Source organism: Rhinoderma darwinii, chromosome 10 (assembly GCF_050947455.1).
Source record: "Rhinoderma darwinii isolate aRhiDar2 chromosome 10, aRhiDar2.hap1, whole genome shotgun sequence".
NCBI lineage: Eukaryota > Metazoa > Chordata > Amphibia > Anura > Rhinodermatidae > Rhinoderma > Rhinoderma darwinii.
In genome coordinates this window covers 80738375-80757843 of record NC_134696.1, presented here as the reverse complement: position 1 = coordinate 80757843, position 19469 = coordinate 80738375, and the positions used below count along the sequence as shown (strand labels likewise).

The following is a 19469-nucleotide window of genomic DNA, read 5'->3' as shown; positions in this document are numbered from 1 at the left end:
ATAACCAGCCAGATACAACACAGCAGCAGCAGCCTAGCATTACAAGGGTGGGAAGGTCCACTGTTTTTGGCCCTTCCCAGCCTCATAATACCAGCCTGCGGCCGCCCCAGGGCCCGACCATCACAACAGATGGTCGGGTACTGGATCGTACCTGGCTCTTCCCGGCACCCCCTGGTGGTGGTGGGTACCGGGGTAATAATGGTGGTTAGTGTTAGCCTCTGCACCGGCTAACACTAAGCCTCGCCTTAGTAATGGATGTTGTCACTCAGACAGCGGCCATTACTAAAGTAGTAGTAATAAAATTTGAAAAGAAAAAGACAAAAATATAGATAAAATATTTTATTGAAATAAAGCACCCCCAACACAACCCTCATTAACCATTTTATTGTAGAAAAAAAAACGTCATCGAAGTAGTCCTCGAAACCGACGTAGTCCAAACACCAAACCTGTAAAAAAAATAAAAAAAATGAAATTAAACTGAATCTAAGCCTACGACATGTTTTATGTGTGATACTGACTGTTATACCATGTATAGAAGCCTGCCGCGAAGTTGGCTTAGATACAGGGCGCCAGCAGACAGTATCATACATGGCCATACAGACATATATACAAACATACAAGCATGCACATATATACATGCAAACATACACACATATATACATACATACATGCAAACTATCATACATACATGCATACACACACACATGAAAACATACATACATACAAACAAACAAACATACAAATATACATACATACATATATACAAGCATGCACAAATATACATGCAAACATAAATACATGCAAACATAATTACATACATGCACATATATATAAACATACATGCAAACATACATGCAAAAATAAAAACATACATACATACATACAAACATACATGCAAATATATACATGCAAATATACATACAAACATGCACATATATACATACATGCCAACATACATGCAAACATACATGCACATATATACATACATACATGAATGACAACATACATACATACATGCAAACATACATTCATGCAAACATACATAAATGCAAACATACATACATACATAGATGCAAATATATACATGAAAATATACATACAAACATGCACATATATACATACATGCCAACATACATGCAAACATACATGCACATATATACATACATACATACATACATGACAACATACATACATACATGCCAACATACATACATACATGGCAACATACATACATGCAAACATACATACATGCAAACATACACACATGCAAACATACATACATACATACATGCAAATATATACATGCAAATATACATACAAACATGCACATATATACATACATGCCAACATACATGCAAACATACATGCACATATATACATACATACATACATACATACATACATACATACATACATACATGACAACATACATACATACATACTTACATACATGCAAACATACATTCATGCAAACATACATACATGCAAACATACATACATACAAACAAACATACATTCATGCAAACATACATACATGCAAACATACATACATGCAAATATATACATGCAAATATACATACACACATGCACATATATACATACATGCCAACATACATGCAAACATACATGCACATATATACATACATACATGACAACATACATACATGCCAAAAAAATAAAATAATACGTTCATACTTACTTTCCTCCTGTCCGGCCTCCAGCGATGACGTTGACATGCAAACATAAATACATGCAAACATAATTACATACATGCACATATATATAAACATACATGCAAACATACATGCAAAAATAAAAACATGCAAACATACATACATACATACAATCATACATACATACATACATACATGCAAACATGCATACATGCAAATATATACATGCATACATACATGACAACATACATACATGCCATAATACGTTCATACTTACTTTCCTCCTTCCTGTCCGGCCTCCAGCGATGACGTTTCATCCATGTCGCCGCTGCAGCCTGTGATTGGCTGCAGAGGCGGTCACGTGGGATGAAGCGTCATCCTGACGTGCGTGACCGCCACTACAGCCTGTGATTGGCTGCAGCGGCGAAAAGGGATGAAACGTCATCGCTGGAGGCCGGACAGGAGGAAAGTAAGTACGAACATATTATTTTTATTTTTTTATTACATTAAAATTGTATTTTCCGCGCGCCGAGCATGTACTGTCAAGGTTGCTGAAAGAGTTAGTGCAGCCCATTAACCCTATCAGCACCCTGGACAGTACCATGCTCGGCGAACGGAAATTACAGGTTCGGTCCGAATCGAACTTTTTTGTGAAATTTGGCGAACTAGCCGAACCGAACTTTTGAAAAGTTCGCTCATCTCTAGTCATGATGATATAAAAACACCTAAAAATCCTTTTAGACATAGTTACATAGTTATTATTATATACACGAGAAAAAGGAGTCAAATACTATTGAACCATAAAAAGCCAATTTTATAGAAAATTAAAATTTTTATTGGACAATACAAAAATACATGGTTAAAATACAGACTACAAACCAAATCACTGCATATCTCCACAGTAGGAGACAATATGGAGCCACAATAATATTTTATATGTGCATAGAAATGGGAAAATTCCCAAAGAAGGTTGTCATCATTTTGCTCTAGAGTAAATACATTATAATAGTACGACAAAGGCTAACAGAGTATATATCTATTCATGTCCAAAACATTTTGTTAGTATCCCCAATATAATGTGTCGTTGTAAAGGATAGTGGAGGATAACATAGGTAGTGACTACAATTTAGGCCTGATTTACACGAGCGTGTGCGTTTTGCGCACGCAAAAAACGCAGCGTTTTGCGTGCGCAAAAGGCACTTGACAGCTCCGTGTGTCATCAGTGTATGATGCGCGGCTGCGTGATTTTCGCGCACCAGCCATCATAGAGATGAGGCTAGTCGACGTCAGTCACTGTCCATGGTGCTGACAGAGTTAACTGATCGGCAGTAACTCTTTCAGCACCCTCGACAGTGAATTCCGATCACCATATCGAGTAACCTGTTTAAAAAAAAAGAGGTTCGTACTTACCGAGAACTTCCCGGCCGTTGCCTTGGTGACGTGTCCTTGGTGACGCGTCCTTGGTGACGCGCCTCTCTTGACATCTGGCCCCACCTCCCTGGATGACGCGGCAGTCCATGTGACCGCTGCAGCCTGTGCTTGGCTTGTGATTGGCTGCAGCTGTCACTTGGACTGAATTGTCATCCCGGGAGGTCAGACTGGAGGAAGAAGCCGGGAGTTATCGGTAAGTCAGAACTTTTTTTTTTTACACGTTCACGTATATTGGGATCGGAAGTCACTGTGTCCAGGGTGCTGAACCAGTTTAACTCTTTCAGCACCCTGGACAGTGACTGTCTCCTGCCGGGTTCGGTCAAAACGAGTTCGGCCGAACCCGGTGAAGTTCGGTTCGCTCATCTCTAAGACACTCCGTTCGGATGTTTGTAAACAGAAAAGCACGTGGTGCTTTTCTGTTTACATTCAGTTTGACAGCTCTTTCGCGAATCACGCAGTTCGCACAGAAGTGCTTCCGTGCGACCTTCGTGGTTTTCACGCACCCATTGACTTCAATAGGTGCGTGATTTGCGAAAAACGCAAAATTTTAGAACATGTCGTGAGTTTTTTTCAGCGCACTCACGCTGAGCAAAACTCACGGACTGTCTGCAAGCCCCCATAGACTTGTATAGGTCCGTGCAACCCGCGTGAAAAGCACGCGAGTCGCACGGACGTATATCACGTTCGTGTAAATGAGGCCTTAGTCTAATCTATACCCATTTAGTAATTGTTCAGAGGACAGAATAGTAGACATAGCCTGTCCAAAACATCATTTAAGTGTACAAATAACCAGGCAACTAGCATAACAAAACATACCTGGGAGCTGTTACATCCGAGGAGCCACATGGGTTAGTAACCTATTTAGCTTTACTATTAAACTGATGTTTTGTTATGCTAGTTGCCTGGTTATTTGTACACTTAAATTATGTTTTGGACAGGCTATGTCTACTATTCTGTCCTCTGAACAATTACTAAATGGGTATAGATTAGACTAAATTGTAGTCACTACCTATGTTATCCTCCACTATCCTTTACAACGACACATTATATTGGGGATACTAACAAAATGTTTTGGACATGAATAGATATATACTCTGTTAGCCTTTGTCGTACTATTATAATGTATTTACTCTAGAGCAAAATGATGACAACCTTCTTTGGGAATTTTCCCATTTCTATGCACATATAAAATATTATTGTGGCTCCATATTGTCTCCTACTGCGGAGATATGCAGTGATTTGGTTTGTAGTCTGTATTTTAACCATGTATTTTTGTATTGTCCAATAAAATGTGTAATTTTCTATACAATTGGCTTTTTATGGTTCAATAGTATTTGACTCCTTTTTCTCGTGTATATATTAAATGGTATTTGGAGTTTCTATTCTCACATTGGGGAGCTTAGAAATCCGCACTTGCTGGTAGCTTAACCCATATTACGTTATAGTCCCATGAGACATTTGTTTATAATAGTTACATAGTTAGTACGGTTGAAAAAAAGACATATATCCATCAAGTGCAACCAAGAGGATGAGAGAAAGGGATGGGAAAATGATAGAACTTTGTTTTGCCCCTACTGACGAAGAGGAAGAAAATAAATAAATAAATAACTGAATAAATAAATTTAAAAATTAGCCATAAGGCATTAACTAATTTTCCCTAAAAAGGAAACATTTCCTCCTTATCCCAAATGGCAATCCAACTGGATCAACATTCAAACAAAAATTCTACACATTGACATAGGAGCTGATATTTTTTCATTCTAGGAAATTATCTAAGTCTTTTTAAAGCCATCTACTGTCCCTGCTGTGGCGGCTCCTGCGGTGACTATTTCATAGATTATCAGTTCTCACAGTAAAGAAGGCTTGTCGCCTCCGCAGGTTGAACCTTTTTTTCTCCAGACAGAGGTCGTGCCCCCTTGTTTTTTGAGGGGGTTTTACATGGAACAGGATTTCACCATATTTTTTGTATGTGCCATTAATATATTTATACAAGTTAATCATGTCCCCCCTTAGTCGTCTTTTTTCAAGGCTAAATAGGTTTAGTTATTTTAATCTTTCCTCATAACTTAGATTCTCCATGCCCCTTATTAGCTTTGTTGCTCTTTGTATTTTTTTCTAACTCCAGGGCATCCTTTCTATGAACTGGAGCCCAGAACTGAACTGCATATTCTACATGAGGCCTCACTAATGCTTTGTAAAGCGGTAAAATTATGTCCCTGTCCCACGAGTCCATGTCTCTTTTAATACACAACATTATCCTGTTGGCCTAAGGCCCCATTCACACGAGCGTATCCGATTCACGCGCGTGAAAAACGTGCACGAATCGGGTCTGTGTGTGTTGCATTATGCATCAGTGTGCTTTGCGAAGGGCATGCGTTATTCACACACTCGCAAAGCACATCTATTATTTTTATTCTTATTTTCAACTGAATTGATGGGCAAGTGCATCCGTGTGCGGTGCGTGGTTTTCATGCACCCATTAACTTCAATGGGCGCGTAAGTGTGTGATAACACACCAATATAGGACATGCAGTTAGCTTCATGCAGCGGACTCTCGCTGCGTGAAAAATCATGCATGTGTGAATGGCCCCATTGAAATCAATGGGTCCGTGTGCTGTGCGTTATTTCAACGCACAGCACACGGACGTGATTCACGCTCATGTGAATGGGGCCTTAGAAGCAGCTGATTGACATTGCATGCTGTTATTTATTCTATGATCTACAAGTACACCCAGATCTTTCTCAACAAGTGACTCTCCCAGTGTAGCTCCCCTAGGACATATGATGCATGCAGATTATTAGTACCCTAATGCATAACTTTACATTTATTCACAATAAACCTCATTTGCCAAGTGGATGTCAAAACACTCAGTGAGTCCATATTGGCTTGTAATTTGTTACCTTTTTCCATAGACTGAACTTTACTAAATAATGCAATTCCTCTTCCATTATACAACATTTATGACATATTTCCTAAGCAGTACAACGTGTGTCTCTCCAACTGTTGCAAAACTGCAACTCCCAGCATGCTTGGAGATCGTGGCCTAAAGCATATACACTTCAGCAATGTGATAGGATCTGCAGTGTAGACATAGAAATGAGGCGTCATAATACTATAAACATGATCTAGTAAGTTTACTTTGCTTCGAAACAAGCACAATAACATGTCATACCTTGGGAAAATCCAGTTTTCTTGATCATGTTGTCTTGACTATATTTTATTGTTTTATAACGCACACGGATGGCCTCAAGCTCAGCAGAACTGTTTGTTTCATGTGCAAAGTGTGTTGTGACCTACAGTGACCAATAAAATATCTCCTTATGTTCATCTTTGATGGACTTTTTTCATCTTTTTCCCATAGTATTGAATATTAAGTTTCTTATTTCAATATTTATTACAAAAGGAAATCAGCTTACAGTTGTTTTTTTGTGCTTTGCTTATGGATAATTGAGTACGTCAAAGTTGTATGTAGGACACTAACTGCTCATAATCTACCTAATCAGCAGGTTGGAGAGCCAGAAAATAATTGTCCACACTAACAACTAGGACAGGTTGCAGCCAGCTTGAAAAATAATTAAAAAAGAAGTCTCATTCTGTAAAAGAGGGCAGGGCAGGAATGTTCTCAGAGCTTCCTGGGTGTGGATCAGATTGTGTAACCTTAGCTTTCTCATCTCTTCATCATATCTCCTCTGCTGTCGTTTATCATCATCCTCGACAGGAATCAGATTTCTTTTTTCAGGCTAGGTGTGAGTCACATATATTTATCAGAGGACTTTATTTGCTCTACCTGTGATCCTAAAGTATCTTAACAGATTTAGCAGGACAGGGAAACTACAGTATTAACAAGGGTCCTCGAAAATCCAGGTACAAGACAATGGAAAATCCAGAGGTAAAGACAGCCAATGGCTCTCATTCTGAAGATGGTAATGAGAGTTTCCAACAAGTTTCTGCAAACTCAAGTATTAGTGACAATCAAGAGGTCCTAAGTAGCCCCGGATCAGACCAAGGAGGTGTGAAATCAACGGTGCTGAAAGCTAGTCCTGGGATTGGAAGTATGAAATTTAATCGTCTGAATCTTTATAGTGGATCTGATGCGAAGGCTCCTGGAAGTCCTGGTCATGATAGTTTAGAAAGTCGGAGGTCTGTTCATGTAAGTGTAGGGTCTAGTATAGATTCTGATGATGTCCTCTGCGATTCATGCATTGACGACAAAAAGAAAGCGATTAAGTCCTGTCTGGTCTGCCAAACTTCCTTCTGCGAAACTCACCTTAAACCCCATCTGGAAGGAGCTGCCTTTCGGGACCATAAGCTGCTGGAGCCCATTAGAGACTTTGAAGCCAGAAAATGTCAACTTCACAGCAAGACAATGGAGCTGTTTTGTCAATCAGACCAAACATGCATCTGCTACCTGTGTATGTTCCAAGAACATAAGAATCACAATACTGTGACGGTGGAGGCTGAGAAATATGTAAAAGAGGTAAGTGTAGCTTTTACGTTTTTCTTTTTCTCAGATAGTACTGCACAATAGTTTAATTTAGAATGGGCTAAATAGTGTACAGTAGGTCTACTAATTCTAATGATCATAACTACACGTGGGGGAATTGATTCCCCAAGTTTGGGACTGGCAGAGAATTTAGATAAGTTCCATCTTGGTGGATCAATACACATGAGAATTTTTGAATATTTACTCATTTATAAGATTAAAAAATGTATTTTGCCAATCTCTATATTGGCAAAAAATTGGTTTGATTTGATTCCTGTAGAGTCAATGAGAATTATTATTTTTCTTAAAATCGTCCCTAAAGTAAAACAAATGACCAGAAAATTGGTTTCTTAGTTATATCTTTCTTAGTAAAACCAATATGTGTCCCATCAGGGGTGTTCCCCAGCTTACCTAGACTCCTGAATAGCAAAATTATGGAAAAATACATCTCATTAACCCTAATAACCCTAGTTGGAGTTGCACAAATATATTGCTTAACTAGAGTAAATACAATATAATAAGGCAATATTTCTGAATTCACCTTTATTATTATCATTTTATTGTAGTGATCATTTCAATGCTCCAAAGTGCAGGTTAAGTCTAGTCTAACTAAATGGCCTTTGAAAATTTGAAATTATATTATTTATAAAAACTCAGATATGATTTATGTGTTGTCTTTACGGATTTCATCTTTATAATTGTGTTACTCATTATGTTTAATTTATTTGGAAACTTATATTCGATCATGCTAAAATTTGTTTAATTTAAATGGAATAAATTATTAAAAGAAACATCGTAAAAATGTAAATAATATTAAGAAATAATTACAACTGTCAGTCACATCAGTTTCACCTTCCCATTAACACCTGGTATTAATGAACTGCACAGTAATTTGAATGTCTAATGATTATTATACGTAAAAGAATGAATATCATTCATTACAAGCCATTGTACACATGTTTGCTTTCATTTAGTAAATATCAAAAAGAAAAGTAACACTTTTTTTTTTTCTCAAAATTTGTACATTGGAAAGTCAACGATATAGACCTGGGATGTTCCATTGTGGAATGCACAGTTTAGAAGTGGTTAAATACAAAAGGGCTTAAATTCTGATGTGGTCCTGTCTGAACAAAACACAGACCAAGGGCGTCTCCTTTATTACGACATTTCATGAATGCCTCTGTATAATAGCTAAAAATCTACGGCTGTTCTGCAGCCACACCCTGGGAGTGCCTGCGCATTATACAGACAAGCCACTTGCCTGCAGCATAATGCAGCATGTTGGCAGTTAGTTACGCAGACTGACATCACTCTGAACCCCACCTGGGTAGTCGATAAGTGACAACTTGCAATTGCGTCTTGCGTGCTCAATAATTTTGTCAATGCTTCTTTCCATAAAGGGCTTCTCGCATAATGACCACCGATCGACGATATAATAAGTCAATTGGCGCTTGTTAACAGGCCCTTTTACATGTGCCGATACTTACTGTGTGGGGATGAATGATCGTTATTAAAGAGGCTCTGTCACCACATTATAAGTGCCCTATCTCCTACATAAGGAGATGGGCGCTATAATATAGGTGACAGCAGTGCTTTTTATTTTAAAAAACAATCTATTTTCACCATGTTATTAGCGATTTTAGATTTATGCTAATGAGTTTCTCAATGGACAACTGGGCGTGTTTTACTATTGACCAAGTGGGCGCTGTACAGAGGAGTGTATGACGCTGACCAATCAGTGACCAATCAGTGTCATACACTTCTCCCCATTCATTTAGTCAGCGCATAGGGATCCTGTTAGATCCTTATGTGCTGTCTTATACTAACACATTAACGATACTGAAGTGTTTAGACAGTGAATAGACATTCCACGGGATGTCTATTCACAATCCCTGCACTTCGTTACTGTTTCTGTGGTAGTTACAGCAGAGCAAGCGTAATCTCGTTGTAACCTGTCATTTACAGCGTGATCTCGCGAGATTACGCTTGCTCTGCTGTAACTACCACAGAAACATTAACGAAGTGCCGGGATTGTGAATAGACATCCCGTGGAATGTCTATTCACTGTCTAAACACTTCAGTATCGTCAATGTGTTCATATAAGACAGCACATACTGATCTAAAAGGATCCCTATGCGCTGACTAAATGAATGGAGAGGAGTGCATGATGCTGATTGGTCACTGATTGGTCAGCATCATACACTCCCCTGTACAACGCCCACTTGGTCAATTGTAAAACACGCCCAGTTGTCCATTGAGAAACTCATTAGCATAAAGCTAAAATCGCTAATAAAGTATATTTTTTTTAGTTAAACAATTAGTGTATAGGTGATTAAACATTGTTCTAATTTTTTTAATTTTTTTCACGAGTCAGGAAATATTATAAATTAGATTCTAATTTATAATATTTCCCAGTGCTGGTCACTAGATGGAGCAATTCCCAAAATTGCAGCTTTGCATGTGGTAAAGCAACCACATTGCTTTATGCTGCAAAATTTGAGAAAACTCACTCGCTCTAGTGAGCTCTCAGAATCCCCCCTCCTTTATCCTGGCTAGTGCCGGGAGAAACGAGGGGATTGAACGGTCAAACCTCCTACACTGTGTGTCGCCATTTTTTGAGTTAACACACGGTGTAGTAGGTTTACATACACTAGTAAACACACAGTAAAACACTTACATACACAGAAATAACTTACCTGCTCCAGCCGCCGCCGCTCCCTCCGGTCCGTCCGCTCCGTCTGCTACCTCCCGCTCCAAGTGCACAAGTCCGGAAGCCGCGACCGGAAGTAGTAATCTTACTGTCCGGCCGCGACTTCCGGTCCACAGGAAAATGGCGCCGGACGTCGCACAGTTCAACAGACGGCGTACAGCATAGTGGATGGAACGGGCCCCGTTCGCATTCACTATGGGGCTGTATGTGCCGTATTCCATGTCTGTATGTGTCGTTAATCGACACATACAGAAATGGAAAAAAAATGTCAGGCCCCATAGGGAAGAAAAAGTTCAAAAATAAAAAAATGTAAAACACAAACACAAATAAATATAAAAGTTTTTAATAAAACACTAAAATCAAACTGATGTAAAAATTTTTTTTTCCGTGACACTGTTCCTTTAAGATCGTTCAGTCCTTATCAGTTTGCATCATTGTCAGCAGCATATCTCCTGTTTACAAGGGGAGATCTGCTGCCCACAATGACCAATGCTTTGGCTGCATAAACTATGTGATCAGTCGACAAATGAACATTTGCTCAGACTATGTTTACGTATGTGACACATTTACTTGAGTAAAATCTACATGATATTAAAATGTAGTTAAAATGGGAGGAGCACTTTAAGGGCTTTACGTCACAAACTAGAAACAAATCATTAGATTCGTCACATATAACCCAGTTTTATTGCCTATTATGATGTGTAATTCAGGGACACAAAGCATTGCTTGGCATTATGTTATCACCCGCATACATGTCTTGTTGGGTGTTCACATGGTACTAAAGGTCAACAATTAACATTGTTGTCATAGCAAAACTGGTTCCGGGACATTTATGTTAACACTTTATAATATATAGTAAAGTGGATCCTTCTTACTAATCCCAATATAAAACCTCAACTGAAAAGACATTGTTGTGATGCATGCACAGTGAAACTCCACTTAAAAAACTTATTATGGAATTGTACAACTAGTAATGACGGAATTATGACCTTCAGGGCTACAAGAATTTCAGATTACCAGCTTTATGTCATCAGACTACAGGCTGTCATACATCATGGCAGCCTGTCTGTGTATTGAATGTACACTGCCATAAATAGTGGCATTGCCTGCCTATGGATCTTGTAGGGCAATGACATGGTATTCCATCATTCCTGGTATTATCAGATGCAGAGATTCAGATAACATTGCATTAGAAAACTGTTACTTATACTTAAGTAATATTTGAGCATTACATTCCTGGAATAATCTTTGTAGCACACTTGTATATAATTGACACATGACGGGTTTCAATGTAGTATAATGTACGCAGATACATATTTCTATTGGGAGGTTTCCTATTCTCTTTGCATTGGTTTTCCTACATTAGCACTGTTAGCAGAATTACACAAAGTGCTCTAATGGTGTTTTGCATATTGAAAGGGTTTTCCGGGGTTTTAACATTGGATATTAAAAAGTGATACCACATCTTTCAATTTCTCTGCTTGCAGTCATTGAATGGGACCTTTCATTGTTTACTTCCAGAGGGTGGAAGTCTGCCCGGGTCTTGGGATAATCTCACAGCTACTCGGCTCCTTACAGTACAGTTTTTAGAGCTCTCTTTTGTAACTCCTGTGCGATCATCACATGACTAGGACACATTCTTCAGCCCCTAGAAGTAAACAATGAAGTTACATATTCAATGACGACAAGCAGAGATCTTGAAAACTGCACGGAATTCATACACAAAATATATTGGAAAATTGTAGAACTTTTCAAAACAAAATGATTAAGAATTATTTACTCAAACTGTACTACCCCTTTAAGTCTGCCTTCAAATTATATTCAGGAACTGAACTCTGTTCTTCTGTACCTTTTATTTTTTAAATAAAAAATATGAATGGTTCCATGGAGCATTCCTCTTATCCCTTGTACTAGGATTCATTCCAGGAAAGTCAGCTTTAGTCTGTACCAGTGATATAAGCCTACCAAATAATGGGGATTTTAGAGATGGCCCTTCACTCCATCAGAGGGCCTTACAATACGTATGTTCAGCCAGACATGGTAAAGTGGCTTGGCAGGAAAGTAACTGTTGGGGTGCCAATTACACCTGGGCTCTGGTGCATAAAGAGACACAATGGCCCCTTTGCTACATAACAATACATCAGTACTATATTATTAACATCTTATGCCTGGGCAGGCATTACAGAGTTTTCATTGTAGCCCAGAAGCCTCAGGTTACGTCTCTGGGGGTTGGCATACACACATAAGACTTGTTGACCAAGAAGAACACCCAGTATACAGTAGCACTCCGGCCCAATTGTTAACCTGAGAAAGGCACTGCGCTCTGTCTAGTTGCCTTCGGCTGGTGTCTGGACCATACATTCATGAGGCCAGTTGGGCACCACCAGTCTAAACTGTGCAGAAGGAGCAGCCTGCATTAAAATGCCCTTCAATGTTTGCGCTTGAGTTAGGAGCAGTTTGGACAAGTCCCATTCCTTCAGGCCAAACTAACACGACAATCATTTTCATACAAATTGGAAGAACCTGGAAGAAAAAAGGTTTTGGGCGGAGAATCTGGGAAGATCAAATACGGATTTCGTTCATACTCCCTCATCTCAACTGTATACATATAAACCAATAAACAAGCAATAAACCACTGGTTCACACTGCGCTATAAAATTGCCTCTCTAGGTTCTACATTCATAATTTGTCACAGGTTTTACAAGCTGAAAGAGAAGTAAGTGCTGTCATCTTAATGATCTGACAGTTTTTATCTTTTCTTATCTGGGCTATAATTGCAGATAAAATGCTGAGGAACAGTTTTGTGAGCTAGCAATATCATAAGTACAGTACAAAAGGTCATTAGTAACAAAAGCAAATGAGCATACTAGCCATAAAATCTACACGTAGCGTCACTCATACGTGAAGCCCTGAGATTTACATTAGAAAATGAGTTAAAAAAAATAATGTTAATAGTTTATTCACGGAGAAGGAAATTTAGATGTGGCTTGTTTAAACGAGACAATATTATCCTGTGTGATATATTAAATAGAAAAACAGAAAAAAAACAGTTATTTAAAAATAAAAAGGAATATACAATGTTAATGATATTTGTAAATTCTTTGCTTTGCTTTTATTAATTTGAGCCACATGATGTTAGAATGTTTCCTCCTATCCAAGGCTAAATTCAGAATTCTGCTGTTACCAGAGTGCATTGTGGGAGCTCAGGAGTTAAAGGGTTTTATGAATAGCCTATCAATGTGGGATCGGAGGAGCCCCCAATGATAAGTAGAATAAGGGGGCTCCACTGAGCGCCACATCTCTTTCACTGCAGTACCAGACGGCACAGCTACGTCAATGTGCATACAGTTGTGTCCGGTACTGCAGCTCAGCAGTGAGCAGGGCTGAACTGGATAGACAGACACAGCGAGATGGACATGTGTGTTGCTGTGTCCGTACTTCAGTGAAGGGGTTGTATTTGGTATCACCATACAATAAAGTTAACCTGTTATTTCTAGTGCATGGAAAAAAAAAAAATTTTTAATTTGTACTTCAAAATCATTTCATATAAATTGCATACCAATTTATCTCAACCCTTAAATAGTGCAAAAAAAACAAAACAACAAACTTGTAAAACTAAACCTCATTTCAATACAATAAAATAATTGAAACGTTACGGCAGACAGAATGTGAAAAAAATAATTTGTTTCTTCCAGATACCCCTCGTTGAGAGCCCTAAAATCACAAACTTTACATATTACTTACAGGGGGTAGACACATGACCTAACATTTACAATACACAGAATTCCACGTTACTTACTGTAGCAACAAAGAAAGACCAACGCAATCTTCCCTAATCTGTTGTTAATGGGCATGTCCTCTAAGTAAGTTCTTTTATAGGAGAAAAAACGATTTTCTTTTATTTTAAGAAATGTATGAAATAGATTATAAATATTAATGCTACAGTAAATAATTTGATTTGCGTTATTAGATTTTTTTTTTTTTTGTAAAACTGGGGATATTTTGTCAACAGCAATGAGGGGCCTGGATTTTAGATCAACCACATGAATTGGCTGCAATATATTTAATCTAAAAAAAATGGATTTCGCCTTAGTAAGGAGAACTATAGCAGGTGAATGAAATCGGTGACAATGTGAGCTTGTCTATATAGTGGCATGAAGCCAGGCATGAGTAACACAATTTAGCTGGATGTGCATCCAATAGTAGAAACACTTATTCTTGCCAAGTATTCGGGTCCTTCAGAACAATCCAGAATGCAAATGAGGATGCTAAAAACTAATTAAGATAGCAATTAATGGTGGTGGAAGACTTTGGATGGGATTGTGAACAGGAAATTCATACCACTTGCATAATGATATGAACAATTTCATAACTATATGGCATAATGTTAAAGGGTTAAACAATTTAGTAGATATAGTCAATGTTAATGTTTTATTGCAGTTATAGCTTATTACATACTGAAGGTGTTGACTCCTTGTAGCTTCACACATCGGACGAGTAGAGCACAGCATCTTTGTGTACTGTACCTGCTAACATACAAAGTATTCTGCATAATATATTATCCTAGCACCTTTAGACATAGAGTAGACTTGGTCCACACAGGGACGGATACGCTGAGTAAAAGTACACAGAATATTCGCCCTGGATCCCGCATTGAATTCTGGCCGAAAAACCGCAACAAATTGTGGTGCCGTTTTTCGGGCGGAATGTCAGCTGCCGAAAGTGGAAAACCCCGTTCTCCGTAGTCATGGTGACGTGGCCCTTTGTTGTCCATGCAGCCCGGCCTCCTGGGATGACGTTTTATCCCATGTGATCACTGCAGGAGGCTGGTCTGGACGGAGAAATATTGAGATATATAAGTCTAGAGAACAGGGTAAGTATAAGCTTTTTTTTTTTTTCTTAATTTGCTATTTGTTGCGGGTTTTACCTTCCCATTGAATTCAATGGGGAAAACCCGCAAAAGAAAATCAGCAATTCCAAAGCATAAATTGATACGCTGCAAATTAAAAAACGCACCACAGGTCAATTTATGAAAGTTTATTCGGCTGTTTTTTTTTTCAGCGTGTGAATGAGATTTGTTCAAATCTCATCCACTCTGCTGCTACTCTAATATGCTGCGGACTTTTCGCAATGAAATCCGTTGAGGAAAATACGCAGTGTTCACGCTACGTGTGGACATACCCTTAGGGCTTGTCCACACGATGTGGAATCGCCGCGTTTTTTCCGGACAGAATTTTGGATGGAAAAAACACAGCAGAATACAGTAGCAGTATAGTGGATGAGATTTAACAAATCTCATTTACACGCTGCGTAAAAATTCAGAGCAGAAATTGACCTGTGGTGCGTATTTTTCGGACCGCAGCATGTCAATTCCTGCTACGGAAAGTGGCCAGAATTGCTGCGTTTTTCAGAGATGTCTCCATCTCCTAAGATTGTGAAAAACACATAAAAATACGAACCATTTTCTTCCGTAAAAACTGCAAGAGTGCATTTTTGCCGCAGTGGAATGTCTGCGTTTTTCAACGGAATTGCTGCAGAAATTTTCTCTGCAGCAATTCTGTTGAGTGTACACAAGTCATTAGTATGGCATCAGCCACTTGGATATTTAAAAATACAGAGAAAAAGAGCGACAATGGTTGTCCTAATATACACATATATTACATCTCCCCTCTGGAGGACCTGACATGTCTGTGCATTAGAGGGACAGCTCATTGTTTTCAATGGGCACTGTGTAATATTTAATTTCCCCTGTGGAGGCACTGCAGGGAAATTGAACACACTGCTGGAGTTATCTAAAAATTACAGATCATCGCTGCGGGTCCCAGTAGTAGGACACAGTGTTATTAGCTTATTTTTTGGGGGCTCTTCTAACATGAAGTGGACAACCCCTTTAATAAAGAAATTGCATTTAGCATACGTCTTGTGGTCGTCCTCAATTCAACATTTCTGGTCATGAAACATGGACCTAATAAACTATTATTTTAATGAATAATACATTGTTTTGGCTCTGGCTACAGGACAACTTCAGACGTGCAAAAACAAAAATTCTCATGGCACTTGGCTACGGATCTCATGGCACAAGTGAAGTAACCATGTGACTTGGGTCTATAGACATGAAATGATATCAATATATTCACTGTTTATATACCAGCTTATAGTTGTAAACTACGTATTAGTGTCCGGTCTAACAAATAATTCCACTTATAAGCTTAAGATGATTTTGTGGATTTTCTTTGCATAAAGTCATATCTACAGGATAATGACCTGATGATTATACATCGAGTCTAATGCTTCTTCTTCTTTCCATTAAAGACAGAACTGTCTGAAATCCAGGAGCAGCTTCACCTCCAGTTACTTGATGTAGATGATGAGGTGGAGAGATGGCACAAGGAGAAAGATCGTGTTAGGGTAAGAAAACTGTCATCATTATTTTAAAGCTTTGATTTTGCATTTTATTCAGCCATGGTCTTGAAAGCTTTGTCACCCACACCAGGACCAGCCCCACTACAAAGGGAACAGCATATATTGTATTTTATCAGCATGATCAGCCAGTGACAGCGCTTGAGAAGTCTTACTAGAACATTTTAACATTCCTAAAGACGTTATTTGGATTATTAAAGACATTGCTTTCTGCTTTTAGCTGGTGAACCTGACTGTTCCTAATATGATAAAATGTTACGCAGCTTCTTGGGTTGCATTAGGCTGAATCTATTGTATCCTGGTTAAAGCAATAGAACCAAGAATTCTTGTCACCACCTGAATAACATAGTAGGGAATAGAATATTGAACAGCAGAGAGGACGGGTGTATTTTTCTATTTTTTTGGGGGTCAAATATTTAATACATAGTCTGACAGCAAGCAGTGAAGAATATCGATCGATCGATCTATCGATCGATCGATCGATCGATCTATCTACAAATGAAAAATTAATTGTGCAATACAAAGGTTCACAGCTTTCTGTTGTTTTTACCATTGTAGTAAAGCTGACAAATGGATTGAAATGGAAGTCATCCATTATCATGTGTTCTGCTTTATATTTCCTCTATTAAAAATGGATTCTTTAAAAACAGAACTAAAATAGCAACTGTAACAATAATCGTGTTTTTACTATTTGGTCCCTTAGCCCTTGTACATACATCCCCATCCATTCACAATTTTTAACGAAATAATATACCCTCCCCCAATGCTGCAGACGTGATCCCTGAGATCATTAGTCCAATCATAAGAGACATAATAAAAGTACATCCAGTGTGACGTTTACCTATGTGCTCCACCTGTGTAAGTGGAGTCCCTTCACTTCTGAAGAAGATCACCTTTGACAGCTATTCTAACTTTTCACCCTGCATTTCTGGCATTATCCAAACTTTCTGCATATAATTTAGAGTGTTCCAGCGTAAGACTTTGTAGGTGACATTTATGCAGGTACATTTTTCACCCAGGTGTCACACTTCCCATACATGAATAACACTTAAACTATTTTATACTGTTGAGCTTCAGGCGCACACCTGCCTTAGTACAATGCAGAGAAGGATTTTCAGCATAAGTTGTAAAGAACATTGTTGTAGGTCTTATGAGTGAAACTAAGCCAAGAAGAAAGGTGTTTATCTTGCCAACTTTCTTCATAAGTATTAAATGATCAGTAATAACAGACCACAGTACAGTCAGTTGCATAAAAAAACTTTTACAGCCCATCTTATAGCAGGTGGATAATATGGAGCAGCTGTTCTTCGTGATAATGACATAGGTCCTCCGATGTTTTCCAGCTGGAAATTAAAATACATTTTTTTACATCTTTCAATTGCGTGTTAAATAATGGAATATTGTAATAGTTTGGACTTTTACGGACGCAGTAATACCAATTTTGTTTATTTTTAAACATTTTTACATTACTTTAGAGGAAAAAAGGCAAAAGTTTTTTTTTTTAAAGTTTTAATATTTTTTTTTCACTACTAATAACTTTATTTACCTTTTTTTTTTTAAACGCATTCTATTAGTCCGTCGTGGGGATTTGAACCAGGGATCTTTAGATCGCTGATACAATACACTGCAATGCTAATGTATTGCAGTATATTGTCATTTTTACAGGCTTCTGCTTAAAGAAGCTCTGTCACCACATTATAAGTGCCCTATCTTCTACATAATGTGATCGGCGCTGTAATGTAGATTACAGCAGTGTTTTTTATTTAGAAAAACGATCAATTTTGACGGAGTTATGAACTATTTTAGATTTATGCTAATGACTTTCTTAATAGATAACTGGGTGTGTTTTTGACCAAGTGGGCGTTGTGGAGAGAAGTGTATGACGCTGACCAATCAGTGACCAATCAGCGTCATACACTTCTCCCCATTCATTTATTCAGCACATCGTGATCTTGCTAGATCATGATGTGCAGTCACTTAGTCACACATTAACGTTACTGAAGTGTCTTGAGAGTTAATAGACATCACTTCCAGCCAGGATGCGATGTCTATTCACAATCCCGACACTTCGGTAACGTTTGTGTGGGATTTACAGCACAGCAAGCGTAATCTGGCGAGGTCACGCTGCAAATGACAGCTTACATGCCCAGTTGTCTATTAAGAAAGTCATTAGGATAAATCTAAAATAGGTCAAAACACTGCTGTTATCTACATTACAGTGCTGATCACATTATGTAGAAGATAGGGCCCTTATAATGTGGTGGCAGAGCCTCTTTAAGGGTTTGTCCACACGTAACGGAATTGCTGCTGAAAATTTATGTAGCATTTCTGTTACTACTAGCAGACATTCTGCTGCGGAAAAACCACACCATGTCCTTAGTTTTTTACTGCAGAAAATGGTGCGTATTTTGCGGCGTTTTTCTCAATGCTGGGAGATGGTGACAACTCCTCTGAAAAACGCAGCAATTCAATCCACTTTCCGCAGCAGGAATTGACATGCTGCGATCCGAAAAGTACGCACTGCAGGTTAATTTCTGCTCGGAAATTTTACGCAGAGTGTGGATGAGATCAGTTAAATCTCACCCACTTTGCTGCTACTGTATTCTGCTGCGTATTTTCTGTCCGCAATGTCAGAGTGAAGGCAGACCTGGGGCCTTCATTAGGCCCCTCGGCTGCCCTGACAACCATCAGCACCCCACAATCACATTGTGGGGGCATCGATGAGCTGCCAGAGGGGGCCGCCCCCTCTTT

The 19469-nt window shown here is 38.6% G+C and overlaps 1 protein-coding gene across 1 annotated transcript in view; it reads left to right on the top strand.

Moving 5' to 3' along the window:
- Positions 1–6936: 6936 nt before the first annotated feature.
- The window catches only part of TRIM29 (tripartite motif containing 29), a 59518-nt gene continuing 46985 nt past the window's right edge, over positions 6937–19469 (top strand). The window contains exons 1-2 of the mRNA XM_075838917.1: positions 6937–7582; positions 16611–16706. Coding sequence (XP_075695032.1) covers positions 6980–7582; positions 16611–16706 — 699 coding nt within the window. The 5' untranslated portion in view covers positions 6937–6979. The remainder of the gene's footprint in view (positions 7583–16610; positions 16707–19469) is intronic.